The sequence below is a fragment of the Erpetoichthys calabaricus genome, chromosome 14 (genome assembly GCF_900747795.2).
Source record: "Erpetoichthys calabaricus chromosome 14, fErpCal1.3, whole genome shotgun sequence".
NCBI lineage: Eukaryota > Metazoa > Chordata > Cladistia > Polypteriformes > Polypteridae > Erpetoichthys > Erpetoichthys calabaricus.
Genome location: NC_041407.2, coordinates 30,085,724 through 30,111,155, shown reverse-complemented (window position 1 = coordinate 30,111,155; position 25,432 = coordinate 30,085,724). Strand labels below are relative to the sequence as shown.

Genomic DNA, 25,432 nt, shown 5'->3' with positions numbered 1-25,432 from the left:
GGCATAAAAGCTTACATTATGTAGTCAGCAGAGGTAGAGAAGGAGGAAGAATTATGTGATTTGTGATTGTGTATTGTTATTGTGGCTGGTTATTGGAAAGAAGAAGTGCCTTGTGAGAATAAAAATCCTTTATTTTATTGTAATAACGTGGTATATTACTGCGCCTTGGGTTTGGGGGTCACTGGTGCCCCCTTGTGGTCACACTTGTATGATAACTATTTTGTTGATTGTCTTTATTTGTAATATTATCTGTATACCTTTATTTTGACCTAATAATGTATAAGCCAGTCCACTTATCAGATAAGACTTCTGTATGCATGGGTCACGACCTCCGAGGCCACACCCCTAGCAACACTGGAAGCACTCCTAACGACGGAAATCAACATTGGTGGCCTTTGAGAAATCAAATCATGACAATTTGAAGGGACCCACCATTGAAGCCTGGGTAAGGGTCCAACCAGAAGATCTTTCACATGTTCAAACTGATTGGTAGCTAAATTGACATCACCTTCAACAGTTTATGCCTGTGTCACTCTCATAGTGGTTTGATGTCTGCAGTGGGATGGGTCAATCTTCATAACTAATACAGAAATTTAAAGATGGATTTCAATTTGGAATTTCTTTTGAAATTTTAAAAACATATTAGAATGATCACATGACAACTTTCCATTTGAAATGATTGGCCTTGTTCAAGATGGTGGTATGCATATCTCACAGATTTGTTGAATGTGAAATGATATTTAGAGATCAATCCAGCATTAGGTGTCTTAATAATATTTGGATGGTACCAGACTTTCAACTCACCCTGTAGATGCAAGAATAACACTGACATTTCCCACACCAAACAGACATAACCATCTGGACATCTATTTGTCTCAATAGTATCACAAACATCCAGTAGTTTATTACACAAGACACCATCACTACAGGGAACTCTATGAGTGTGTAAAACGATCCTTTGAAGAAAAAGGACAGATCATCTGAGCATACTCTCTCTGGGAATACGTGTCGTAATTTTTCTGCCATTTGGTCCACTTTACCAACATCCATGAATGGCTGGAGTATTTTCATTATGCCATCCTATAACCTGTCCACCACACTAAGAGACACTTTGATATGGTCTACTGCTAATAGATAGATAGATAGATAGATAGATAGATAGATAGATAGATAGATAGATAGATAGATAGATACTTTATTAATCCCAGGGGGAAATTCACATACTCCAGCAGCAAAAAATATTAAATTAAAGAGTAATAAATAATGCAGGTAAAAAACAGACAATAACTTGAATAATGTTCAACGTTTACCCCCTCTGGTGGAATTGAAGAGTCGCATAGTTTGGGGGAGGAATGATCTTCTCAGTCTGTCAGTGGAGCAGGACAGTGACAGCAGTCTGTCGCTGAAACTGCTCCTCTGTCTGGAGATGACACTGTTTAATGGATGTAGTGGATTCTCCATAATTGATAGGAGCCTGCTGAGTGCCCGTTGCTCTGCTACGGATGTCAAACCGTCCAGCTCTATGCCAACAATAGAGCCTGCCTTCCTCACCAGTTTGTCCAGGCGTGAGGCATCCTTCTTCTTAATGCTGCCTCCCCAGCACACCACTGCGTAGAAGAGGGCACTCGCCACAACCATCTGATAGAACATCTGCAGCATCTTACTGCAGATGTTGAAGGATGCCAGTCTTCTAAGGAAGTACAGGCGGCTCTGTCCTTTCTTGCACGGAGAATCAGTATTGGCAGTCCAGTCCAATTTATCGTCCAGCTGCACTCCCAGGTATTTATAGGTCTGCACCCTCTGCACACAGTCACCTCTGATGATCACGGGGTCCATGAGGGGCCTGGGTCTCCTAAAATCCACCACCAGTTCCTTGGTTTTGCTTGTCCTCCAAGCTGATAAGATAGACAGGTTTAGTCGCCTGTAAACAATTTCCACAAACACCATACTCACTACCTCCACCAAAGTCAATTGTGCAGATAAGAGAACAAAAGAAGCGTGGAGTAAGTATCAGGACTGACCCATAAAGGGAAGGTGCAAAATGACACCATGCAAGAAAAAGCTTGCAGACACAAGCTCAGACTGTGATCTTAAGGCCTGAAGGTGAAACCAAAGCAAGGTTCATGAATGCTGGTAGAAATATCTCTAGACTAGACAAAGAGCCCGTTTCGACAACGTAAGATGAAACGGGCACGAGTGGAATAGTATATATAATAAGTATAAGCACCACAAACCTAATATAGGTGTATTGAATGAATGCATAATTAGGCCTTGAGCCGTAGTCGAAATCGCCTTTCAGGCCTCTAGAGCTTTAATCGAAGTCGCCTTTCTCTTTGAATTTTCGCGGCCGTAAATCGCCGCCTGCCGCGATGTCGGTCTCGTAAGGTTTTTCGGGCAGCTGCACAGAAGGCGACTGCGCATTCAGCTTCGGACGGATGTGAGTGAGTGAAGAGACTGGCGAATTATGTATTAAGATGTGTTTTCTTAGTAGGTTCAAATTAGTATGGAAGATGCCCAGAAGAAATAACCAGGAGATTGAAGGTGTCGAATATGGCCAGCAGGAGTTAGAGAACCAAGAAAAGCAGTCAGAACCAGTTGTCAAAGCCAAAAAAAAAAAAGGTGAAGTCAAAAATCAACAAATCCCCAACGCTGACATTTTCTAGCTGTTGTCTTTTAGATTCCTCTGCTCCAAGAAAAATGATAGTGAAACTAAGGAAGAGGGATCTCAATGCTTGGACGTTGATTACAGTGCACTGCCATCTTAAATCAGCATAACACCTCACCTTGTCATGTGACCAGCAATGGGCAGAGTGACTATAAACAACATGGCCGTGGCTGTGCAGAGACAAGTACAAAATGGCAAGAACTGTTCAACAAAGAGAACACAAAATGGTGTTGACAGAAGAAAAATAAGATTCATAAGCAGCATAATAAAACAGAAAGAGTCGAAAGAGGCCAAAACCATTAGAAAGCAAAGATGTTTGCTTTGAATGCATTGAATACTGTTATATATACCAAAGTAATCAAACGTTGTGCCTCTTTTGGCTTTCTTTTAATCACTCATAATAGTTATTGTCATGAATTTTGTTGGTTTAAATATGTTATGGGTATTTAAAGGTACTCTGCTACACGCATTTTGTTTTTTTTCTTTAAAGACAAGAAATCTAATTCTAAGGCTAATCTTTTGAACCAGTGCTCAATTCCTTTAGTTGTGTAATATTTTGCACTGCCATCTCCACCATTTTGGTTGTTTAAAGATGGTGCTATTTGTTAATTCCATCGTTAGGTCAGTACATGCATTGTTAGGGGTGGCTCCTCAAAGTTCTTGACCTCGTGATTGCAATACAAATGGGTTCAAATATCATCCTTGTGGTCACTTCCTCATCCGAGTTTTCAGATACAAAACCCTTTTGTGAATCGTAGTTATTCTAAACTTCGAATTCTCTGTAGCCTATTGGTGCTGATCCTTCACTTGCTATCTTTCGACATCAATTTTCTGCCTTTTCTTTCCATTCTGATTGTTGATTTCGTGATCTTTTGGTTCTGACCCTTTGCCCTCTGACTAAGAAAAATTTTCTTGCTAGTTTCACTCGCGTTACAGTTATGCCCAACATTTTGATGAGAGAGTTGCAGGTGGCCAGAAGGGTTAGATCCATTGAAGTCTCATTTGCTTGTGTATTTCATTTTCCACCATCATCTTTAACACTCTTAATTTTCTTTCCCACACTCCAGGTTTCACTAGTGAAGTAATAAATGCACACCCCTACATTACTCTTTTCAGTGAAGTTTAGACTGAAAGAAAGAAGAAAGTGTGATTTAGGACAGAAAGATCCCAAAATGACTGCAGAATGTACTGGTAACTAGTGATGAGCAAAACCCCATTGAATTTGCTCCATCTCAAATGTGATGAAAACACAGCGTGGAAAGATGGCCAGGACACTTAACTGGCAGAACCAGGAGAGAAAATAGGCACAGGGTATTACTGCCCCTGGAATGCTAGGTGGCATTCTCCCTGGGGTGCAGCATTGCCTTGGATTCCCACAGGGCTTCATGTGAGTTGGAGTTTGGCACAGCCCTGTTGGATTCCATGGGTGTCACCAGGGGGTGCTGCAGTAATTCTAAAGCCCTACTTGTTTGGGCTTCCACCTCATCTGGAAGTGCTTCCAGTCCACTCTAATGGGCCACCGGAAGTACTCCCAGGTATTGGATAAAAGAAGCCAGATGCCATTGTTCCAGGAGCCAGAATCAGAAGGGAGAGGACAACACTTGTCGAAAGGAGTACAGGTGGAAGACAAAGAGATGGAGAGGAAAGGAGAAGAGAAGACAAGTGCTGTTTGTTTTATTATTTGTTTATTATTTTGGAATTTTTGTGTTTATGTTGTGGTGCATGGAAAACACTTCAAAAGTGTTTCCCCCTATAAATACAAGTGCATGATGTGCTTCAGAACTTGTGTCTACCTCTGTCTGTGTTGGGTTTGGGGAACTGGAGTATCTCCTGCAGGCCGCAACAGAAATGTTAGGAAATTTCAGAAAACTTGGGAGGGAGAAACTTAACAAATTTTGAACTTGGCAACTTACTGGCCTGCAATAACATGCATCACAGTGGAAAATTAATGGAAGGAATTATTAAGGATAAGATTGAGCAACACCTGGCAAGGACAGGAGTTATTGTGAACAGTCAGCATGGGTTCAGAAGAGGGAGATTGTGTTTTACTAACATGCTGGAATTCTATGAGGAGGCAACAAAAGGGTATGATCAAAGTGGAACATATGATATTATTTATCTGGACTTTCAGAAAGCATTGATAAGGTGCCACATGAGAAGCTGAGCCTCAATCTAAAAGTGGGAGTTCAGGGTGATGTTTATAGATGGGTGCAGAATTGGCTCAGACACAGGAAGCAGAGGGTGATGGTGAGAGGAACCTCATCAGAATTGTAGTGTTCCACAACTAGAGCCGCTGCTATTTTTAATATATATAAATGATTTAGATAGAAATATAAGTAACAAGCTGGTTAAGTTTGCAGATGATATCAAGATAGGTGGATTAACAGATAATTTGGAAACCATTATATCATTTCAGAAGGACTTGGACAGCATACAGCCTTGGGCAGATTTGTGGCAGATGAAATTTAATGTCAGTAAATGTAAAGTATTACACATAGGAAGTAAAAATGTTAGGTTTGAATACTCAATGGGCAGTCAGAAAATCGAGAATACACCTTATAAGAGGGATTTAGGAGTCTTAGTGGACTCTAAGTTATCGACATCCAGGCAGTGTTCAGAAGCCATTAAGAAGGCAAACAGAAGGTTAGGTTATATAGCACAATGTGTGGAGTACAAGTCCAAGGAGGTTCTGCTCAACCTTTATAATGCACTGGTGAGGCCTCATCTGGGGTACTGTGTGCAGTTTTCGTCTCCGGGCTACAAAAAGGACATAGCAGCACTAGAAAAGGTCCAGAGAAGAGCGACTAGGCTGATTCCAGGGCTACAGGGGATGAATTATGAAGAAAGATTAAAAGAGCTGAGCCTTTTCAGTTTACACAAAAGAAGTTTAAGAGGGGACATGAATGAAGTGTTTAAAATTATGAAAGGAATTATTACAGTGGATCAAGACTGTTATTTAAAATACAAAACTGAAACTTGTTAAGGGTAAATTTTGCACAAATATTAGGAAGTTTTTCTTTACACAGAGAACCATAAGCACATATGCTACCAAGTAGTGTGCAGGACAGTAGGACTTTAGGGGCCTTCAAAACTTGACTTGACATTATTTAAGAAGAATTAAATGGATGAGAACGTCTAGCTTTGTTTGGCTGAATGGCCTGTTCTCATCACGAACACGGGGACACAGTTGGAAACTTGTTAAGGGTAAATTTCGCACAAATATTAGGAAGTTTTTCTTTACAGAAAGAACGATGGACACTTAGAATAAGCTACCAAGTAATGTGGTAGACAGTAAGACTTTAGGGACTTTCAAAACTCGACTTGATGGGTTTTTTTTGGAAGAAATGAGTGGACAGGATTGGCGAGCTTTGTTGGGCTGAATGTCCTGATCTCGTCTAGAGTGTTCTAATGTTTTAATAGAGGTGGAGAAACTGAAGTAGTTTAGAGTAGGTTTTAATGGTGCAATGGTCTTTTACGTGTATATATAGAAGTAGACCATTATTAATGACCGACTAAGAAACAAATTCAAATATAAAGGGTCAGGACTGAGCCCAAGGGTCACCTCTGCCATTATATGAACCTCCCAACAGTAAAGCATGCATTGTAGAGATTTTCGCTTTTCAGTGATTTAACGTTATATGCCTTTTTCTTTATGTGCTTACATCTACTCATTTCATTTGTTTACACTTTGATCATTTAGCTAATTTTTATGTTTCTAGTTTTGCTTGAAAATTTCAGAACACACAAAAATGAGAAATTTAGACTTACTTGGTTATCTTCTTTGATTTGGTCTGTGTAACCTGTTGTTGGTCGCCATCCAAAGGCTGAACTCTGCTGCTGTTGACAGAAGGGCACTTGGGTGATAGGGTGGCAAAGACAGGTGAGTTGGAGCAGCCACGTTTCAGGAAGCGGCTGAACGAGAGAGCCATCCGTGATTTCTGCAAGGGCTGCCGGGCCTCCTCAACCGCAGTCGTGCTGGAGTTGGAGCTGACTGACACCTCTGTGGCCTCTGCAATGGACGGGATGTGAGTTGAGGCCACGCTGTTACTAGCTTCTAGTTTCCTTTTGGAGGATGGGGTACTCTCGATGGCCACGCTGATCGGCGATGGGCAGGCAGCACTGTTGGGAAGTGTCACAAGGCCTGGGGAAGAGGGAGGAAATTCACAGAGGGTGGGGCTGGTCGGAGAGGTGGGTTCACAGATGCCAGTGTACACAGCCAGGTGGGAGACAGGGGCCGTGTATTTACACAGCTGGAAAAGGGAAAAGGAAAGGGCACTGCGTCAGGTTACAGTGGAGGAAATGGAAGGCGGACATTCTAGGGTCAGGGAAGAGGTAGATTTTGATATGACACTTTAGGTCTAAATACTTTTTTTTTAATAATTAGTAAATTCATAACAAGATTGAAGCTTCATTGAGAAAGAAAAAATACATAAGTAAAAAAAATAATATTGCACTTACATCAACATGATTGCAAAACCAACAGAAAACTAGCTAATTTGTCCTCACCGGCGTTTGTGCTTAGCAGTAACAGAATTAGGAACATTCATGCAGAACTCCTTGGGGTTTCTTTTTCCAGAGAAAAGGAGTAGAAAGCGAAGGAGAGGCTCAGCTCTCTTGAATGGAAACCTGGACTGTCCACATTACTCCTATGTACCCGCCATGCATGTACAAAACAGGCTTTATTATGTGCTTTGGAAATTAAGGAGAAGTGCATTTAGGATTGAAGCCAAGGAGCACGTCTTTACTCAGAATCCTGGGTATCAGGAACAAACTAATGAGACGTGGTGGAAGCAGAAACCTTGACAGCCTTTACGAAGGACCTGGATGAGATATTGGGACAGCTTAACTATTAGCAAAACAAGTGGGCTTGATAGACTGAAGTGCCTTCTCTGGCTTGTCACCTACTATACGTATGTTCTTGAAGAGAGTGACTGTAGCTTGTGACAGATTGGTTACATACTTAATGTGGAATAAGCAGAAAGAGAATAAAAAACAGACTGCTGAAGGATATGTGTTAGATAATATTTTTTCTATGCAGGCAAAACATTGACATCATGGGAACAAAGGCAAGTGATAGTTTTTGTCTAGATATATAAAATGGATCAGGACCTGTATTTATCAAACGTCTCAATGTAGGAAATGGTCCTAAGTGGCTCAAAATTCTCAATTTTGGTCCTACTCTTAGGCGTAGGAGTAAACGCATTTTATCAAGTTCAAGTTAGGAAGCAACTCCTAATTTCACCAGGACTTAAGAGAGCTCATAAAGATGTCGTTCAGGCACGCACATCCCAAATGTGTTAGAAATGTTACAAAACAAGGAACATGTAAAAAGATATCGATCTGAAAGAGATGGAATAACAGTCAAAACAAAAGTTGTACAATACATGAGTGCTCCATCTATGCGGATAAGCCAAGGATTTTCAGCTGAAATGAACATGTAAAGTTATGTGTAAAATGCAGGTTTGCAATATCGATGGTCTGGGTAAGTCACAACAAGTACTTCTCAAATTTTGCATCAAACTGTAAATGCCTTTACGACACATGAGGTAGTAACACAGAGTTATATTTACCCAGCACTCCATTTGAGGTAATGTTAAAATAATCTGCATTCATGCAAATCAGCAGACACATAAAGATCAATGCTCCAAATGTGGATGAGCACACAGTGAGTAGCAAGTGATATCAGAGGATCAGCATCCAGGCGGTCATGGATGCAAACTGCACTGGAGTAGCCAGCGTATTACCATGAAGATAAGCCGGCTGGAAAAAAATGGTGGCAATAGAGTCTCACAGACAATAAGGGAGAAATCGCAGAGAGAGGCAAACCACACTACAGTGGAAGACAATCAGGATACTGAAGAGTGAATGTGACTTCTGAAGCAGCGTAAGAGTAGCTGTGGCTAGTTTCAGTAAATGTCTTACCTTAAGGAGTTTTCTTATGGCATAAAAGCAGGAAGATGATTAATCTGAAAGTATAGCTGTGGATCACCCATCCATCCATCTATCCATCCAACCATTTTCTAAACCCACTTTATCATGAGCAGAATCGAGAGGTAGCTAGCACAGGGTGCAAGGCAAGAACAATCTCTAAAGCATTCATTTGTAAATATATATGTCTGTTATTGGGATTTACTCTCATCTGGTGTGTGTGTGTCGGTCTTTCCATCTCTGTGTTCATTACAATATTATTCATGATTAGTGATGACCAAACCCAGTTGAATTTACTTCCCCACGAGTCTGGCAAAATCACAGAAATGTTCACAAACTTCTCCAATCTCCACGAACTGCACTGAAGTCAATGGGGAAGGAAGAAGTGTGAATGTCAGTAGCTGATTTCTTGCAACCCAACTACGGCCACGTCACCAGCGATCTTACAGTAAGCATGCACAAAAGTTTTTCTTATGGCTGCTACAGCTTCATAATGTCACACTGGCCTTACAAAGCATCATGGGGCGCTTGGAAAAAAAATGTTTGCCTAAACTGGCCACAGGAAAATATTCTGCGAATAAAGTTACCGGAAAGCACAGCAAATCCACTGTGAAAAACTCTTTGACAAATTTCACCAATCAACACTATTTAAAATGTTCCAAAGAGGCAACAGTTACGTGCAGCTTATAACAATATTCTTCCTTATTATGTTTCCCTTTTCTTTCTTGTTCCTTAATTATTATTATTATTATTATTATTATTATTATTATCTTTTTGGTGAAATCTTAAAGCTAGCATCAGAAAACCAGCAAAACATCATCATAATGGTCAAGTTGCAGGAGGTGCTGTACAATTGAAACGTCATTCATTCTCAGACATGAACTCTTTGCTGGGACTGGGACTAAGGTGCTTCTGAAATACTTTTCATGTCCTATTCTGAAGGAGTACAAATTTTTATCTTACTGTGACATTTTACTGCAATTCCTAGGAATAATACTGAGAAGCTTGATAAATACGGGCCCGGATTTAGTATAGGTGGATGCTGTATGTTAGAACTCGGTACTCAAATGGCTTTCTTTGGGACACTTACATGTCATTCTTCTGTTTCTTCTCTTGGTCACAGTTTTTTAGTGATTTATAATCCTTTATTCACCATATCCAATTTCTTGTATTAGGAATTTGTCATTTTTCCCATACCCCAACTTACTTTCCAGGGACACACAGAGTTTTGGTATCAGAGAGCAGGGTCAGGTATTTGTACAGCATCAATGGAGTCATTGCAGGTTAAGGGCTTTGCTCAAGGGCCCAATGGAGTAGCATTTCTTCTCTCTCTGCCAGAACTTGAACCAGCAACCTTCGAGTTACCAGCCCAGATCCTTTAACCAGTGTGCCTGCCGTGGATCAGAGGGTTTTTCCCATGACTCCGACTGCAAACACTTGAAAAGTTTACCATAGCTGCCAGGGCCCATCACATAATCCTGTCACGCAGTGACATCTTTCAGGTGGTATACTTGCACTGTGCATTTAGATGGCAACTCTCACTTCTGTAAATCAGTAGACTGCTGAGCGTCTTACGTTAAATGTGCATTCATCAGCAAACTTAAAGATGCTCTATTATGAAGTCTGACTTTTGTCAGCAAATCAGCCCGTCTGTCTATTATAATAAAAAAATCCTGGGATGACTTTTTAGCCTGGGCCGAGACGTGACTTCTTCAGAGAGATACCCATGAGAGGAGACTTTGTGCCAAGAGATTTAACCATGCCCAGCACTGGAAATAAAAGACAAAGAGTAGATGACAATGAAGTAGAACATCGTAAAGAATTCGAAAACGATGGTGCAATACACATGCAGAGCAGGTTAGAGATAATGAAAGTACTAAAATTCGAAAGTCTCAAAAAAATTATAGTAAAGATCGCATTAGCGCACACAAAAAGAAATTATCCATCCATCCATCCATTTTCCAACCCACTGAATCCGAACACAGGGTCATGGGGGTCTGCTGGAGCCAATCCCAGCCAACACAGGGCACAAGGCAGGAACCAATCCCGGGCAGGGTGCCAACCCACCGCAGGACACACACAAACACACCCACACACCAAGCACACACTAGGGCCAATTTAGAATCGCCAATCCACCTAACCTGCATGTCTTTGGACTGTGGGAGGAAACCCACGCAGACACGGGGAGAACATGCAAACAAAAGAAATTATTACTCGGTGAAATAATGGAACAGTGAAACAGATCAAATATATTGTTCGGATTTAAATTTTAAGTCGGAGACTTGTAGATCGTCAAATTCGTGTTGCCATCAGGGAAAAGTAGTGTTTCTTCCCAATGAAGAGGCATATCCGCGAGAATTAAAGATTTGTTGTTTGGTGAAAGTGAAATCCACATACGCGAGTGGCAGAGACACGAAGTGGCTGTCACGTTGGCAAAGGCAAAGCCACCTTGTTTATTAAATAGAAATACTGTCACTTATTCCAGTATTGATGAGTTTTCCTTGTGACAAAATAAATTACATTGAAATGTAATTTCACCCTGTTACACTTTGTTCAGCGTATTCAGCTTTAATGTGTGTCATGAAATGTTCGTTGGAGAGCACTTTGTAATGCTTGTACTAATAAGATGCAGTGTAGTTTTCATTCCAACCAATGACACATTGCTAGCATTTACACTAACATTAACAAAAAACTAACACTATAACTTAATAAAGAAAAACTTACATTGAAGAAAATATATGAAATAAACAAGAAAAACAGAGGCAGTAATCTTTTTCGAGTCCATTAAACCATTCTAGAGGTCTGACCTCATTAATGTGGTAGAATGGGAGCAAGAAATAATTGCTTAAATAATTCAATATTTTTAATAGCTGTTGTAGATGATTGCCCTTGTGTTCCTGACATTGAGACCCCCACAATTCCTTTAGTTTGACAAGCTCCAATGGGATTAGTACTTCCTCTATCAGTATGTTTTTATATTTCCTACCTATTTTTTCTATTTAAAATATCCTTTTTAGGTTATACTGTCAACTGTATATGCCCTCTGTTGGAATGAAAACTGCAATGCATTTTATTAAAACCCACGAGTGACGCTGTAGGTATTACCGAGTGCAGTTGACTCTGTTGAATTCATTTCTGCACTTGGAGTGAAGCGCTGGACCAGTACTGGGGGCAGATTGTGTATCATTAAATGTCAAATGTACCATATGTATCATATGGCCTCACTGACACATACCACGGCCATGTTATTTCCCCGATGTTATTTTGCTATTTGCTGCTTATAAGAGAGGAGTAAAATACTTTAATAGGTTACCCATCTCATGCTCTCCATTAAACCTCATCCTTCAGACCTTAACACACTCGGCTCTGTTGAGTGACTTTCAATCGAGTGTCATCACTTTTTCTTTATATTTCTAAATGATTCAATTTACATTTTCAAATGTAGGAGGCAGACTCATCACTGTAGGTGGGCCTCAGTATCTGTTGTTGCATACTATGATCGATGTTGCGGTCAGCAGATAACGATGGCCTCTGATGGTTGAACAGCTGTCTTTGTGCAGCAGGCCCCCATCAGCTGCCAGTGGCAGCAGTGCCAACAACAACGAGAGCAGTCACAGTTATGAAGCAACAGACACCTGAAACATCGGCACCAGTATAACACCTACCACAAGCAGCATACTGCTAACAAAACGAGTGGCTTTGTCGATGTTTACAGCTGATTACCACCCTTTACTCCTGAATGTCAACATCGGCCTCGACTCTATTTGTTGATATAAGTCAACACCCACCCTGAAAGAGTTTTTAACAGAGTATATCCTTTTACTCCAAATTTGTTAATTAACATGTTTTACACATGCATTTTTGTTTTATATTTTTTTAAAACTGGATTACTAATTTGAAGTCATTATTGCACTTAACTCATTTCAACAAAGTTTAATTTTTTATTTTTTTACACTTTATCCTTATTTTATGTGTGACGCTCTGAGTAGCATCACATGATCATTTTGGTTTCCTTTGTGACATTACAGGAAGAGAACACTATAAATATGGTGCCGTTCCCTGTACTCACTATCTATGGGTGGATTGATACGCTATCAGTTCTTTGTAATTCTTAGAGATAGTTATACAAGACACCGAAATGTACCGCTGCTACATGGAATTGAAGACCCGGTGGAAGAAACTGGCACACATGGACAGCGATATCTTCTTCTTAAGATTTCTCACTTAAAGATTTACCAATATTGTTTCTTGTCCTAGTGTGTATATAAACACAGGGAACTCCAGTTTCTGTATTACATCTTGCCTGAAAAAGGGGCCCGAGTTGCCTCGAAAGCTTGCATATTGTAATCTTTTTAGTTAGCCAATAAAAGGGGTCATTTTGCTTGACTTTTCTCTACATTCATAATGGCTAACACGGTACAATACCCAGTACTTCAAATCCAAGTAAGCCTTACCGCTAGGTTTTTTGACTCAGATTGAATTTAGTTTCAGGTTTAGTGTTTTGTTTTTGGCAGCATGATGTGTTTCCATCGTTCCCTGCCTATCCTCGACTATGATTCTTGGCTCACGTTTTCACTTCCCTGTCCTTTTTGCTTACAACAATCTCAGGAGATCTTCATTTTTAAATATGTGCAGGTGAGTGTGTGGGTGAGCATCATTCTGGGTTTTCTTACCTTTTATTTAACACTTTATAATTTATGATGCATTAATAAATGATACAATAATAATACTTATTATTATAATATATAAAACTAGGGGGCTCTGCCCCCTGCTCGCCTTGCTTGCCAACCCCTGGTAGCCACTTTGCAGCTCTGCTGCTCGCGTATGGGGAAGCGGATGTACAATTTAAACAGATTGTTATTTTCATGAGAATTGTTACATATGCATAATAGACCTAACTATTTTACATTAAAGCGAGTAATTAACCATAGTAAAAAATAGTAAAATGTAATAAATTGAAAGAGGGATTCGTTGCGTTATACATTTTCCTTCTGTTTGGCTTTGAAATTAACACGCAAATACTTTTTAAACTTACAGTTTTACTGTAAAACCTCAGTAAAAACAATATTTGGAATTAACTTTTCGTTAATATTGCAATGAATTTTGTTTCCGTGTTTGGACTTACATTGTGACAACACAATGCATAACTGCCCGTGAGTGAATATCGTTTCTTTCTCTCTAATAAATAAACCAACTTTTTCGAATGTTTGTCCCTGTGATTTGTTAATTGTCATAGCAAAAGCTATTCTAATGGAAAACTGTAAATGTTTTAATACGAATGGCATATCAAGATATCTTTTGGTGTCTAATGTTATCTGCGGAAGATGTACCACATTAGCTTTCTTATCGCCTGTTAAAATTTTACATGTCAGAATTGTTCAAACAATTTTTAATACAACTAATCTTGTCCTATTGTCCTATTGCATGGCCCATCACTCATACATAAATTATACAATAACATTACGATACATCCTTCTTTCAGCAGTAATTCGGCCGGTGGAAGACAGGATGGTGTTAACAGTTACAGATATTCTACTGGATATTGCAAGTGGATGTTTTCATCTTCTGCACAATCACCACCAACTGTTTCAGCATAGTCTATTGATACGCATTATACCAATTTGCCATGTAACCGATTTGAATTCATCGTTTCTCTGTGATAGGATTGCCCGTGTACTCATTTCTTCTGTTGATAACCCTTCGGGATGAAATTCTTCAATAAGATTTGGACATAATAAGTCTTCTTTTATTGGGAACTTAAAGTGAAGAAAACGTAAAAATTTATAAGAACAGAGAGCGAAGGAACTGTGTCTGACAAAAGCATTCACACGAATGAGAGGACCGTGGGCGTTGGTTGAAAGGAGGGTGGTACTTGAAACAATCTCTTGGCAATAGTCTCATCTCATCTCAAGATTTTCTTTTATAATAGAGAAATATAATAATAATAATAATATTAAATAAATAAAAATATATGAAGCAACTATTATCTACAAATGTTTTGTGTGGGTAACGTGCTCTATTAGGCTGCTGTACACAGATGTGTGTGTACTATGAGGCAATCGAATAAAGAAGAAGCACCTCAATTGCATCCCCTGTTGTCAGCTGCATTATTGAACTTAGACACGGCAGCACTGCAGCCTTCAGTTTGGTAGACAGAAACACTGATGCAGTCGTGAAAGGGGATGTGAGGCACTGTGATAGCGTGGCAAGGCCTATATCGACAGCTAGGTTAAAGATCAAGATAAAACAAAGAATTGTGGCATGTGACATTCAGCACAAAAACACGAGAAAAAGAAGTGATGGCCAATGCTTTCTCTTCCCTTTGATCCCATTTATCAGAAGGATGAGCAGCTTGTCTCTCCTCCAGCGCTTGTCTGCTGCTACTATTGTTGAAGCATCACACATAATGAAAACAGGAGCTAACATATGGAGGGCTTCCAGTACAGTAAACAAAGAGGACACATGGCACACAGACACAAGATGAAAACCTCTCTTTACAGTACAGGCTTTATTACATGGACACGATGACAACAGAGATGATAATCAGAGGTATGTGAACAGCCTTTTGTTGTTCGCCGCCCACACGACCAGCAGGTGTGGGCAGTCAATCCACTTCGAATTTGAAAGCTCAGCTGGCTATAATTAACCCCCAGAATGCCAATTTGGGTTTGTCTTTTTGGGCTTGTTTGCCCCTTCCCCTTATTGTTGAATTGTCAACACAGCTAATGGAGTAAGTAGTGCATCTTTATTCTGCATTGTATGCTTTTTTGAACATGGTATTAAGCATTCAACTTATAATGTCTGTGACATTTAAAACTCTCCATCCAGTGTTCAGAAGTTCAGGAATTAAATAACTATTTTTAAAAGTCGAACGGATTGGAATACTCACATTCAGAGGGTTAAGAATACCCAAGCAGAGTCTGGATCAGGAATGCAAATACAACTCAGTTATATTAGCTCTTCTCACACCTCTCTCCATTTCATCCATTTTTGTATTTTAATGACATAAACATACACAGATAAAAAAAGGAAAAACAAAAATCCACAGTTGAACTGATGTTGGTATACAAGAGACTGAAACGGCACAATATGTGACAGAAACTATACAAATCAAAATGACAAAGTGACTGTTCATGTAGGCCTGGGTAGTGTGGTAATGCAGCTCAGGTCTGGTCATTCTGAGCAGGGTCCGCACTTCTATTAATTTAGTCGAGTCCTAGAGTGCTAAAGTGACCGAAAAGGATTAATGAAGGGTTATGGCTATGGAACTTGACTTTACCTAAAACAGGGAGGAAAACACTCATGCCCCATGGAAGGCAAGAAGGCGAAATCTGGCATGGAGGGAGAGCATCAACTTGTCCTGAATAGCTCAAGAGGGTTTAGCGGCCAAACCTTTCTACTCTTTGGAGGAATGCAAAGGAAGAGTGAAACTTTACCTCACTGTTTCGTAACTAGGAAGCGTTATACCACGTAAAGACAAGCATTGTGCTACACTACCCATGCCGCTGAATGAAAATATAAGGAAGAGAAACACATTTAATCTATATATATAAAATTCTTTTCGTGTTTGAAACGGAAATTACGTATGAGCTTTTGAAACGGAAATTGCGTATGACCACAGAGGAACAGGAAAAACATTCTTAATAAACCTGATTCTTGCCGAGAGAGCGAATGGTGACGTAGCTCTGGCTGTAACGTCATCGGGAATCGCTTCTACATTATTAGATGGAGGCCGTACAGCGCATTCGGCATTGCAATTACCATTAAGCCTCGCTCACGACGAAAATCCAATTTGCAACATACGCAAGGGCTCTGGAAAGGCAAAAGTCTTGCAACATTCAAAGATGATAGTTTGGGATGAGTGCACCATGGCACATAAAAGCGCTTATGAAGCCTTGGACCGAACAATGCAAGATCTCAGAGATCCTAGCAAAATAATGGGAGGTACTGTCATTTTACTTGCAGGAGATTTTCGTCAAACATTACCAGTTATTCCACGAGGGACACCAGCAGATGAACTCAACGTGTGTTTAAAATCCATGCTTCTCCCACGGTCAGTTATATGTCGCGTGTTCTCGGGTAGGTACACCAAAAAATTTATACATTTATGCACGTAATGGGCAAACAAAAAATGTAGTATACCCGAAAGCACTGCAGTAGTACTTAATGTAACTTTATCTCTTAAATGTTAAAGTTTTACTGTTTAATAATTTATATTTATATGCAATGTGCTTCTTATATATTACTTCATATTGTCATATGATAATGATGTTAATAATGTTGCTTATATTGATTTCTATGTTATTGTAAATGCTCTTTATTTGTTGAAAAATAAAATTGTCAATTAACAAACTTATTTTATAAATACTACATTTTATTTTTTTCCCTTGCCCTCAGTGAGCGAAGCCACTGGGTAATCAGCTAGTATTTAATAAAAGGGGAGTGACTGAGATCACATTTTTCTGAAGCTCTTGGCCTGTATCTGCATTGTGCTGCTGATCATTGAATGTATAAACAAGTGTACAGGTGTTCTTAATAATTTGCCAGATGTTTCTTTTTCTGAGTGAACAGCCAATTTCTATTTTAGCTGCATCGTGGATACCCAGCAGCCATTAGTCACTCAAATATTAATTTTAAAAAGAGCTTTCAATGGACCCCCAACATCACCCCTGACTCTGAACTGAACTACACTGCAGTGAGAATATTAGAATATTTTATGCCTTCACTAGAACTTGTCTGACGTGTGGCATTTGTGTAAAATCAGAAAAGTGCAGGTGATTGTGCAGTCAAACACAATTTCCATATCAGTCACTCGCTTGACTTGAGGCTTGGAAATATTTTTCTTCCAAAAACACATTTGCTGACCCTGGGGATGCTACAGGTTTGAGGATTAGTAGCCTATTAATGGAGATTTTACGCCCGTCTGGTCAAGAGTTCTGATGAATATTGATAGATAGATAGATAGATAGATAGATAGATAGATAGATAGATAGATAGATAGATAGATAGATAGATAGATAGATAGATAGATAGATAGATAGATAGATAGATAGATAGATAGATAGATAGATAGATAGATAGATAGATAGATAGATAGATAGATAGATAGATACTTTATTAATCCCAATGGGAAATTCACATTCTTCAGCAGATGGCTTGGGATTTCAGTTCTTAAATTGTTCTGTTTAAGCAGGATATCAGAGAGAGGGGAATTGTGAAATATCTGTTGTATGTATACTGTAGTTGCAAACTTTATGAGATCTTATAGAAATAAACACAAACCACAAATAATCAAATGGAAAAAGAATCTATATGGAGCCTGGCAGCCTGTCTAAAGACACTGTGTATTTGTATCTGTTGCTCTCCTTGAGAGGGTCCAGTGCCTTCTACCCTTGTGAAAGAGTAAAGAAATATTTTCAGCACAAATCAGCACTATTGATGTGCTGCATATCAGTATTATATGCACAGTAAATATAAAACCAGAAAACACCCATAGCAAAAGAACTCTGTTGTCTTGAATGGGTCTTATTTACTTATAGAATAAAAGAATGACCACCAGAGTGTGTTCTGACTCCTAGTGAACCCTCTACTTAGATTTCAACTTTTGATCCTCATGCCCAGTAGATAAGATGACATGGGAGTCAGTGTGGCAGTTAAGGGAGTACTAGAGAGGGGACATCGACTGAGTATGTCCTCAGCATGTCGGAGGGTAGCAGGCCATTTCCACAATTACATTTAAGAGTAACGCTTATCCTAGGCTCTAACTCTGATCTCATTTTATACTCCTGGATATGTGCAGCTCTCTAAAACTAAGGAGCACTGCTTTTTCCAAAGTGACTCCAGAGGTAGATGGGTAAAGCCATCTCACACTCGATATTGCCAGCTATCGACTGGAACCCCTGAACAACTGCATTGACCCTGCTGAAAGGTTAATTCCCAACCCTTCTCTCTCTCCCCCTAAGCTTTCTTCTCAGGCTCTTGCTTGAGCTGGTTGCGGCGGTCAAGCTTGCTCATGACCTGTGTGATGTCCATGGGTGCATTGGTTGCTGCCTTGGCTTTGGCCTCTTCTTCCTGCTGCCTCAAGATGACTGGGCTGGGACTGGACTTCCAATAGCGCTTGCTGAAGGTGAACTTGCTTTCACTGTTCACAACAACAAAAAGGACGAGAAGATTAGCAGGCATCTGAGGGAATCACTTTATAACCACACAGTAAATGGTTTCCTTTTATTTTGTGTGAACTGGTAGACACAGTTCAATTCAGTTTATATAGTGCTCTTCACTGAGTGGAGACTCAAAGCACTGTAACAAGTTCACAGGTAAATGCAATTAGGAACTTTACAAAATACAAGTTATGTAAAGAATAGCCATATAGACACAGACTTGTTTAAAAACACAGGAGGAATCCTAACGATATCCGTCCATGACAACAGAAGTGAGGAAAACTAAAACTCTGGTGAGCAGCATCCCTGAAGAAAATCAACCTCACAGCTGTTCTTCACACATTTTTTACCCGTGACCGCAGGTTTTCAACACCTTGTACCTTTTGTGAAAGTGGAAAAGCTTAATTCAATATGCCCACATGAAATATATTTAATAAAAAATCACAGGGAAAAAATCACCTACAAACATGGAGGTAGAAACTAAACTTATAGCTTTGAGGTTACGACTAGGTCTCCACCAACTGTCTATGAATAAATTAATAATCTCTAATATGGAGGCAGCCCACCCAATGACATAGAGTGATACTGAACAGGCAAGGTTGGGATTTCATGCCAACTTACTTTACTTTTGTTACTTCTGGGACAATAGCCTTGTTCATAGTTTCTTTGAAGATCGGTGACTTCATATAACGTCCATAGGAATCCTGCAATGAAGAAGAAGAAAGAACATCAGTAGGCTAAATTGTCATTTTAATCCATCCAGTATCCAACCCGCTATATCCTAACACAGGATCACGGGGGTCTGCTGGAGCCAATCCCAGCCAACACAGGGTGCAAGGCAGGAACAAACCCAGGCAGGGTGCCAGCCCACATACACAGACACACAAGGGACAATTTAGGATCGCCAATGCACCTAACCTGCATGTCTTTGGACTGTGGGAGGAAACCGGAGCACCCGGAGGAAACCCACGCAGACACGGGGAGAACATGCAAACTCCACGCAGGGAGGACCCGGGAAGCAAACCCAGGTCTCCTTACCACCATGCCGCCCTGTCATTTTAATGCACACTACAATTGACATAAGTCATTGTTAGAAGAAACATGATTGATGTCTCTGTAATTCTTTTTTATCTTGTTTCACAACATTATAAATGTTAACTTCTGTTTTATCCAAATTTGACCGTTTTCTATGTTTCTCAATGACAGTTGCCATGTTGATGCCACAGACTTGGCATTTGCTGGGCAATGTGGCCTGCATCTGAACAGATTGTAACTGACAATTGTGTTTTTAAAGAATGCAGAACACAGCAAAGTGGGCAATCAGCGCAAAGCTGCCAATAGGAGCCCACTTAGAGTGATCCATGTAATTTGGTTCTTGTCTCTGATACGTCGTCAATGAGGGCAGACTTGCTTTTTGATTATCTCATGATAATCTCATTAGCTTTGGTGTCCTTTTCAACAATGTCTCTGCTCTTGTTTGCTTGTGTGTCTTAGGCTTGTGCATATGTGACCAACTTTCATACTTTTGGTTCGACTTTGTGAGGAGTTTGTTAACATTGCTAATGTTTGAATTGACTAAGGTTCACTGTTTGACAGTCTTCTATCATTTAAATACAGTGCCATCCATAATGTGAGGTCTAACCTTTCCTGGCACAGACTGCTACTCCTCTTAAAGGTCCAGTCAGCTTGAGCCATGCTTATGGATCTTGTGTAGGCTGTGGGTGGCAGAGGGGGCACTGAGATCAGGAGTGATGCGATGAGCTATTTACATTTTCATATACTTCTGTAGCAGACGCTTTTAGTCAATGCTACCTACAAACTAAAGGTACAAGAATAACTGTGTAAGCAGACAACTGGCTACATTCAGAATGTGTTAGATGGGTGTGATGCCAGAGCCTTGAAGTCCTTCCAAGATCTACTTAGAATTGGGGGTTGTCCCGCACAGAGCCATAAGGGAGCTTTACTAGATAATACCGTGCCCTCCATAATGTGTGGGGCACTTAATATTTCTTTCTTCTTAATGATATTCTAGACAGTCGATTTATGTCATCCTAAGGTTTTACTGATGTCTCCTGTAGTTTTATTTTTGGCTTCTTTAACTTACATTGGCACAGCTTTGGCCCGCATGTTGAACAAAGCAAACTACAGATATCAAATGGTAGGAGTAAGCCGAGGTATCTTAGGCCTGCACTAACGCAGTATAAAAAGTGTATTTGAAGAATTGCCATTTCTACATGGTGTGAGCAAAATGTATGCAAATTCCCCCAAATGAATGCCTGCAATGAGCACTTAATCACGTCTGAATTGTTTGATTTGTAATTTTAAACTATGGAGCAGAGGGGTAAATCAAGAAGAAAATGTGTCTTTGTCCCAAACATAATGGAAGGCACTGTAACTGAAACTGTAACTATTATTTGTATAGCACATTTTCATACAAAGGATGAAGCTCAAAGTGCTTTACCACATTTCAAAAAAGCAGTTACATGCAAAGAAAAACAAATTAAATTTAGCTAGTAATGAATAAATAATATGCAAAAGGTAAACAATGTTTATCATTTAAAATTGTCCAAAATGTTTCCAGGGTAAGATCCAACCTGCGAACGCTGCAATCGAGCTCCAGCCTCACTGGGTCACATATTCTGGGCCTGCACCAAATTAACATCATTCTGGACCAAAATCTTTAAATGACTTTCAGACGGCCTTGGTGTCCCAATCCCTCCTAATCCACTAACAGCTGTGTTTGGTGGACTTCCAGAGGGGCTTAAAGTGGAGAAGGACAAACAAACTGCAACTGCCTTTACTACACTATTGGCACGCAGACTTATCTTACTCAACTGGAAGAATCCTAGCCCACCTATTCTAAGTCAGTGGGTAACTGATGTTATATATTATTGGAAATTGGAAAAAATTAAATTCGCACTTAGAGGATCTGTGCAGAACTTTTATAAAACTTGGCAGGATCTAATCAGTAACATTTTAGAGTACACATTTAAATCGAGGAAGCAGGTTATCTCTCCTCTTTTGCTGCATTTATCTTTATTCATTTATTAATTTATCCATTTACTTATTTTTACTAGCTTTAAGTTTTACTCTGCTGGCTTAGCTCTCTTTCTCAGGTGTCGGGGTTGATTTGTTTCAAACCTTTTTTTGTAAAACTTGAGTTATTTGTATGGAATGTTATTCGATTTTAATAAAGTCAATAAAATAAAAAAGATAAACAATGCACACTTACATAAGAAAGATATATAATTAAGAGAAACAGAGTTCATAAAATATAGAATTGTATAGAAAATACATATCTCAATCAAACATATCTCCTGTTGGAGACACTTGTATCTTTTAATATTACATTTTAAAATAATAATAAAAATATAAGCTAGAAGATTTGTAATCATGTTCTGGTGTCCTCTAGGAGCCGAAACCATGAGGGTGCAACCCGTATAGCCAGTGGGTGTAATGCAGCCTTGACCTCCTCATTTCTTATAAGGATTGTAGCTTATAGCTCTAAACTGACATACCCAATGATTATTTAGTAGGAAATGAGTTATGATTGCCTAAAATGGCAACAAAATAGCAGCTGAAATAATGCGTTTTTACCCTTTGAGTACTCAATTTTCATCAGTTTCATCAAATATTCTAGTTAGTGTATCAGTTTCCCAGTGTTAACTGTCTTCTTATCTGCAATCTTAATAGAAATGCAACATTCATGACAGAGATCCATGGCACCATAGTAATGTTCTGAAGTCAGCATTTTATAATAATAATAATAATAATAATAATAAATTTTATTTATATTGCACTTTGCTACATTTATCTGTGTTTCTGATCATTTTTGAATGAGATTACATAGAGAAAACTTTACTTGTCCTCAGGTGGAAGTTTGGCTTTTTACAGAAGCTCATTAGATAGATAGATAGATAGATAGATAGATAGATAGATAGATAGATAGATAGATAGATAGATAGATAGATAGATAGATAGATAGATAGATAGATAGATAGATAGATAGATAGATAGATAGATAGATAGATAGATGTAAAAGACACTGTATGATAGATAGATAGATAGATAGATAGATAGATAGATAGATAGATAGATAGATAGATAGATAGATAGATAGATAGATAGATAGATAGATAGATAGATAGATAGGCAAAATGACCAGAATGACAAAAAAGAAAGAAAATTAAAAACAAAGAGAATCTCCAGACTTGTCAATCACAGTCACAGTGAGGCCTTCTGCAGGTGTATTGCTATTGCTGTTGTTATTTCGGAGTCTCAGTCACATTTTTCAGACACACTTTTGCTCAATAATTTGCTGGCTGAAAGTGTCAGAAGTAGTATTTGAGGACTGCAAAACTTTTCACTAAGAAGACATACACAAAACCTGTACTTAAATCCCAAATCAAAAACCTTAAAGAGTTTCTCCACATTCAAAATCACGGCATCATTCCAGGTCCTTTCCAAAATGTCAGTTTTGATTTGGAAACATTCTACGCAAACATGCTAATCAGTACAGGACAGCTGATAATGGAGCCATGCAAGCCAATGTGTTTCAGCAGCACATATTCGTGTGAGACGGGTTTTTAGTGCAAAAAATAAACTGAGGGGTCAAGCTGAATACTGGCAATGACATGAAGTCTTCTTATCAGAGATTACACCATGCAGTGACAGGTTTATTAATAGGCCCTGGCGGTAAGCTTCACACTAAGTGAGTTTAATCTTTCATGTAAGCTTCTTCATTGAAAACACCTAAGTGACAGGGTCATGAGCTGCTTTCAACTTTTAAATACAAAATATGAATTGCTATGAGTTTATCAGTATCACCAAAAAAATCATATTGTCAGGGCAAACACATTATTCTATAAAAATTTTATTGCTTAAGGAGTAGGGCTGGATTTTTTTTGTGGTTAATAGTCATGAATGGCCTTAGTCACACAAGAAAATGCTGTCTAATTTACAGTTTGTATATAATTCTTTGATAGATAGATAGATAGATAGATAGATAGATAGATAGATAGATAGATAGATAGATAGATAGATAGATAGATAGATAGATAGATAGATAGATAGATAGATAGATAGATAGATAGATAGATAGATAGATAGATAGATAGATAGATAGATAGATAGATAGATAGATAGATAGATAGATAGATACTTTATTAATCCCAATGGGAAATATAGAGCTGGTCCACTGTTCCACGACCAGGACGAAAACCACACTGTTCCTCCTGAATCCGAGGCTTGACTATCTGACGGACCCTCCTCTCCAGGACCCCTGAATAGACTTTTCCAGGGAGGCTGAGGAGTGTGATCCCTCTGTAGTTGGAACACACCCTCCGATCCCCCTTCTTAAAGAGGGGGACCACCACCCCGGTCTGCCAATCCAGAGGCACTGTCCCTGATGTCCATGCGATGTTGCAGAGGCGTGTCAACCAAGACAGTCCTACAACATCCAGAGCCTTGAGGAACTCCGGGCGTATCTCATCCACCCCCGGGGCCCTGCCACCAAGGACTTTTTTGACCACCTCGGTGACCTCAGTCCCAGAGATGGGGGAGCCCACCTCTGAGTCCCCAGGCTCTGCTTCCTCATTGGAAGGCATGTTATTCGGATTGAGGAGGTCTTCAAAGTACTCCCCCCACCGACCCACAACGTCCCGAGTCGAGGTCAGCAGCGCACCATCCCCACCATATACAGTGTTGACACTGCACTGCTTCCCCTTCCTGAGACGCCGGATGGTGGACCAGAATCTCCTCGAAGCCGTCCGAAAGTCGTTCTCCATGGCCTCCCCAAACTCCTCCCACGCCCAAGTTTTTGCCTCAGCAACCACCAAAGCCGCATTCCGCTTGGCCTGCCGGTACCTATCAGCTGCCTCCAGGGTCCCACAGGACAAAAGGGTCCTGTAGGAATCCTTCTTCAGCTTGACGGCATCCTTCACCGCCGGTGTCCACCAATGGGTTCGGGGATTGCCGCCACGACAGGCACCGACCACCTTACGGCCACAGCTCCGGTCAGCTGCCTCAACAATAGAGGCACGGAACATGGCCCATTCGGACTCAATGTCCCCCACCTCCCTCGGGAAGTGGTCGAAGTTCTGCCGGAGGTGGGAGTTGAAGCTACTTCTGACAGGGGGCTCTGCCAGACATTCCCAGCAGACCCTCACAACACGTTTGGGCATACCACGCCTGACCGGTATCCTCCCCCACCATCGAAGCCAACTCACCACCAGGTGGTGATCAGTTGACAGCTCCGCCCCTCTCTTCACTCGAGTGTCCAAGACATGTGGCCGCAAGTCCGACGACACGACCACAAAGTCGATCATCGAACTGAGGCCTAGGGTGTCCTGGTGCCAAGTGCACATATGAACACCCCTATGCTTGAACATGGTGTTCGTTATGGACAATCCGTGACGAGCACAGAAGTCCAATAACAAAACACCACTCGGGTTCAGATCGGGGGGGCCATTCCTCCCAATCACGCCCTTCCAGGTCTCACTGTCATTGCCTACGTGAGCATTGAAGTCTCCCAGCAGAACGAGGGAGTCCCCAGAAGGTATGCCCTCTAGCACCCCCTCCAGGGACTCCAAAAAGGGTGGGTACTCCGAACTGCTGTTCGGTGCATATGCACAAACAACAGTTAGGACCCGTCCCCCCACCCGAAGGCGAAGGGAGGCTA

The 25,432-nt window shown here is 40.2% G+C and overlaps 1 protein-coding gene across 2 annotated transcripts in view; it reads right to left on the bottom strand.

Moving 5' to 3' along the window:
- The window catches only part of LOC114665051 (regulator of G-protein signaling 9-like), a 200,797-nt gene that overhangs the window by 2,095 nt on the left and 173,270 nt on the right, over nt 1-25,432 (bottom strand). For both annotated transcript variants that reach the window (XM_028819421.2, XM_028819422.2), the window contains exons 16-18: nt 19,375-19,457; nt 18,611-18,734; nt 6,434-6,915 (exon numbers count right to left, since the gene is read on the bottom strand). In XM_028819421.2, the coding sequence (XP_028675254.2) occupies nt 6,434-6,915; nt 18,611-18,734; nt 19,375-19,457 (689 nt within the window). The remainder of the gene's footprint in view (nt 1-6,433; nt 6,916-18,610; nt 18,735-19,374; nt 19,458-25,432) is intronic.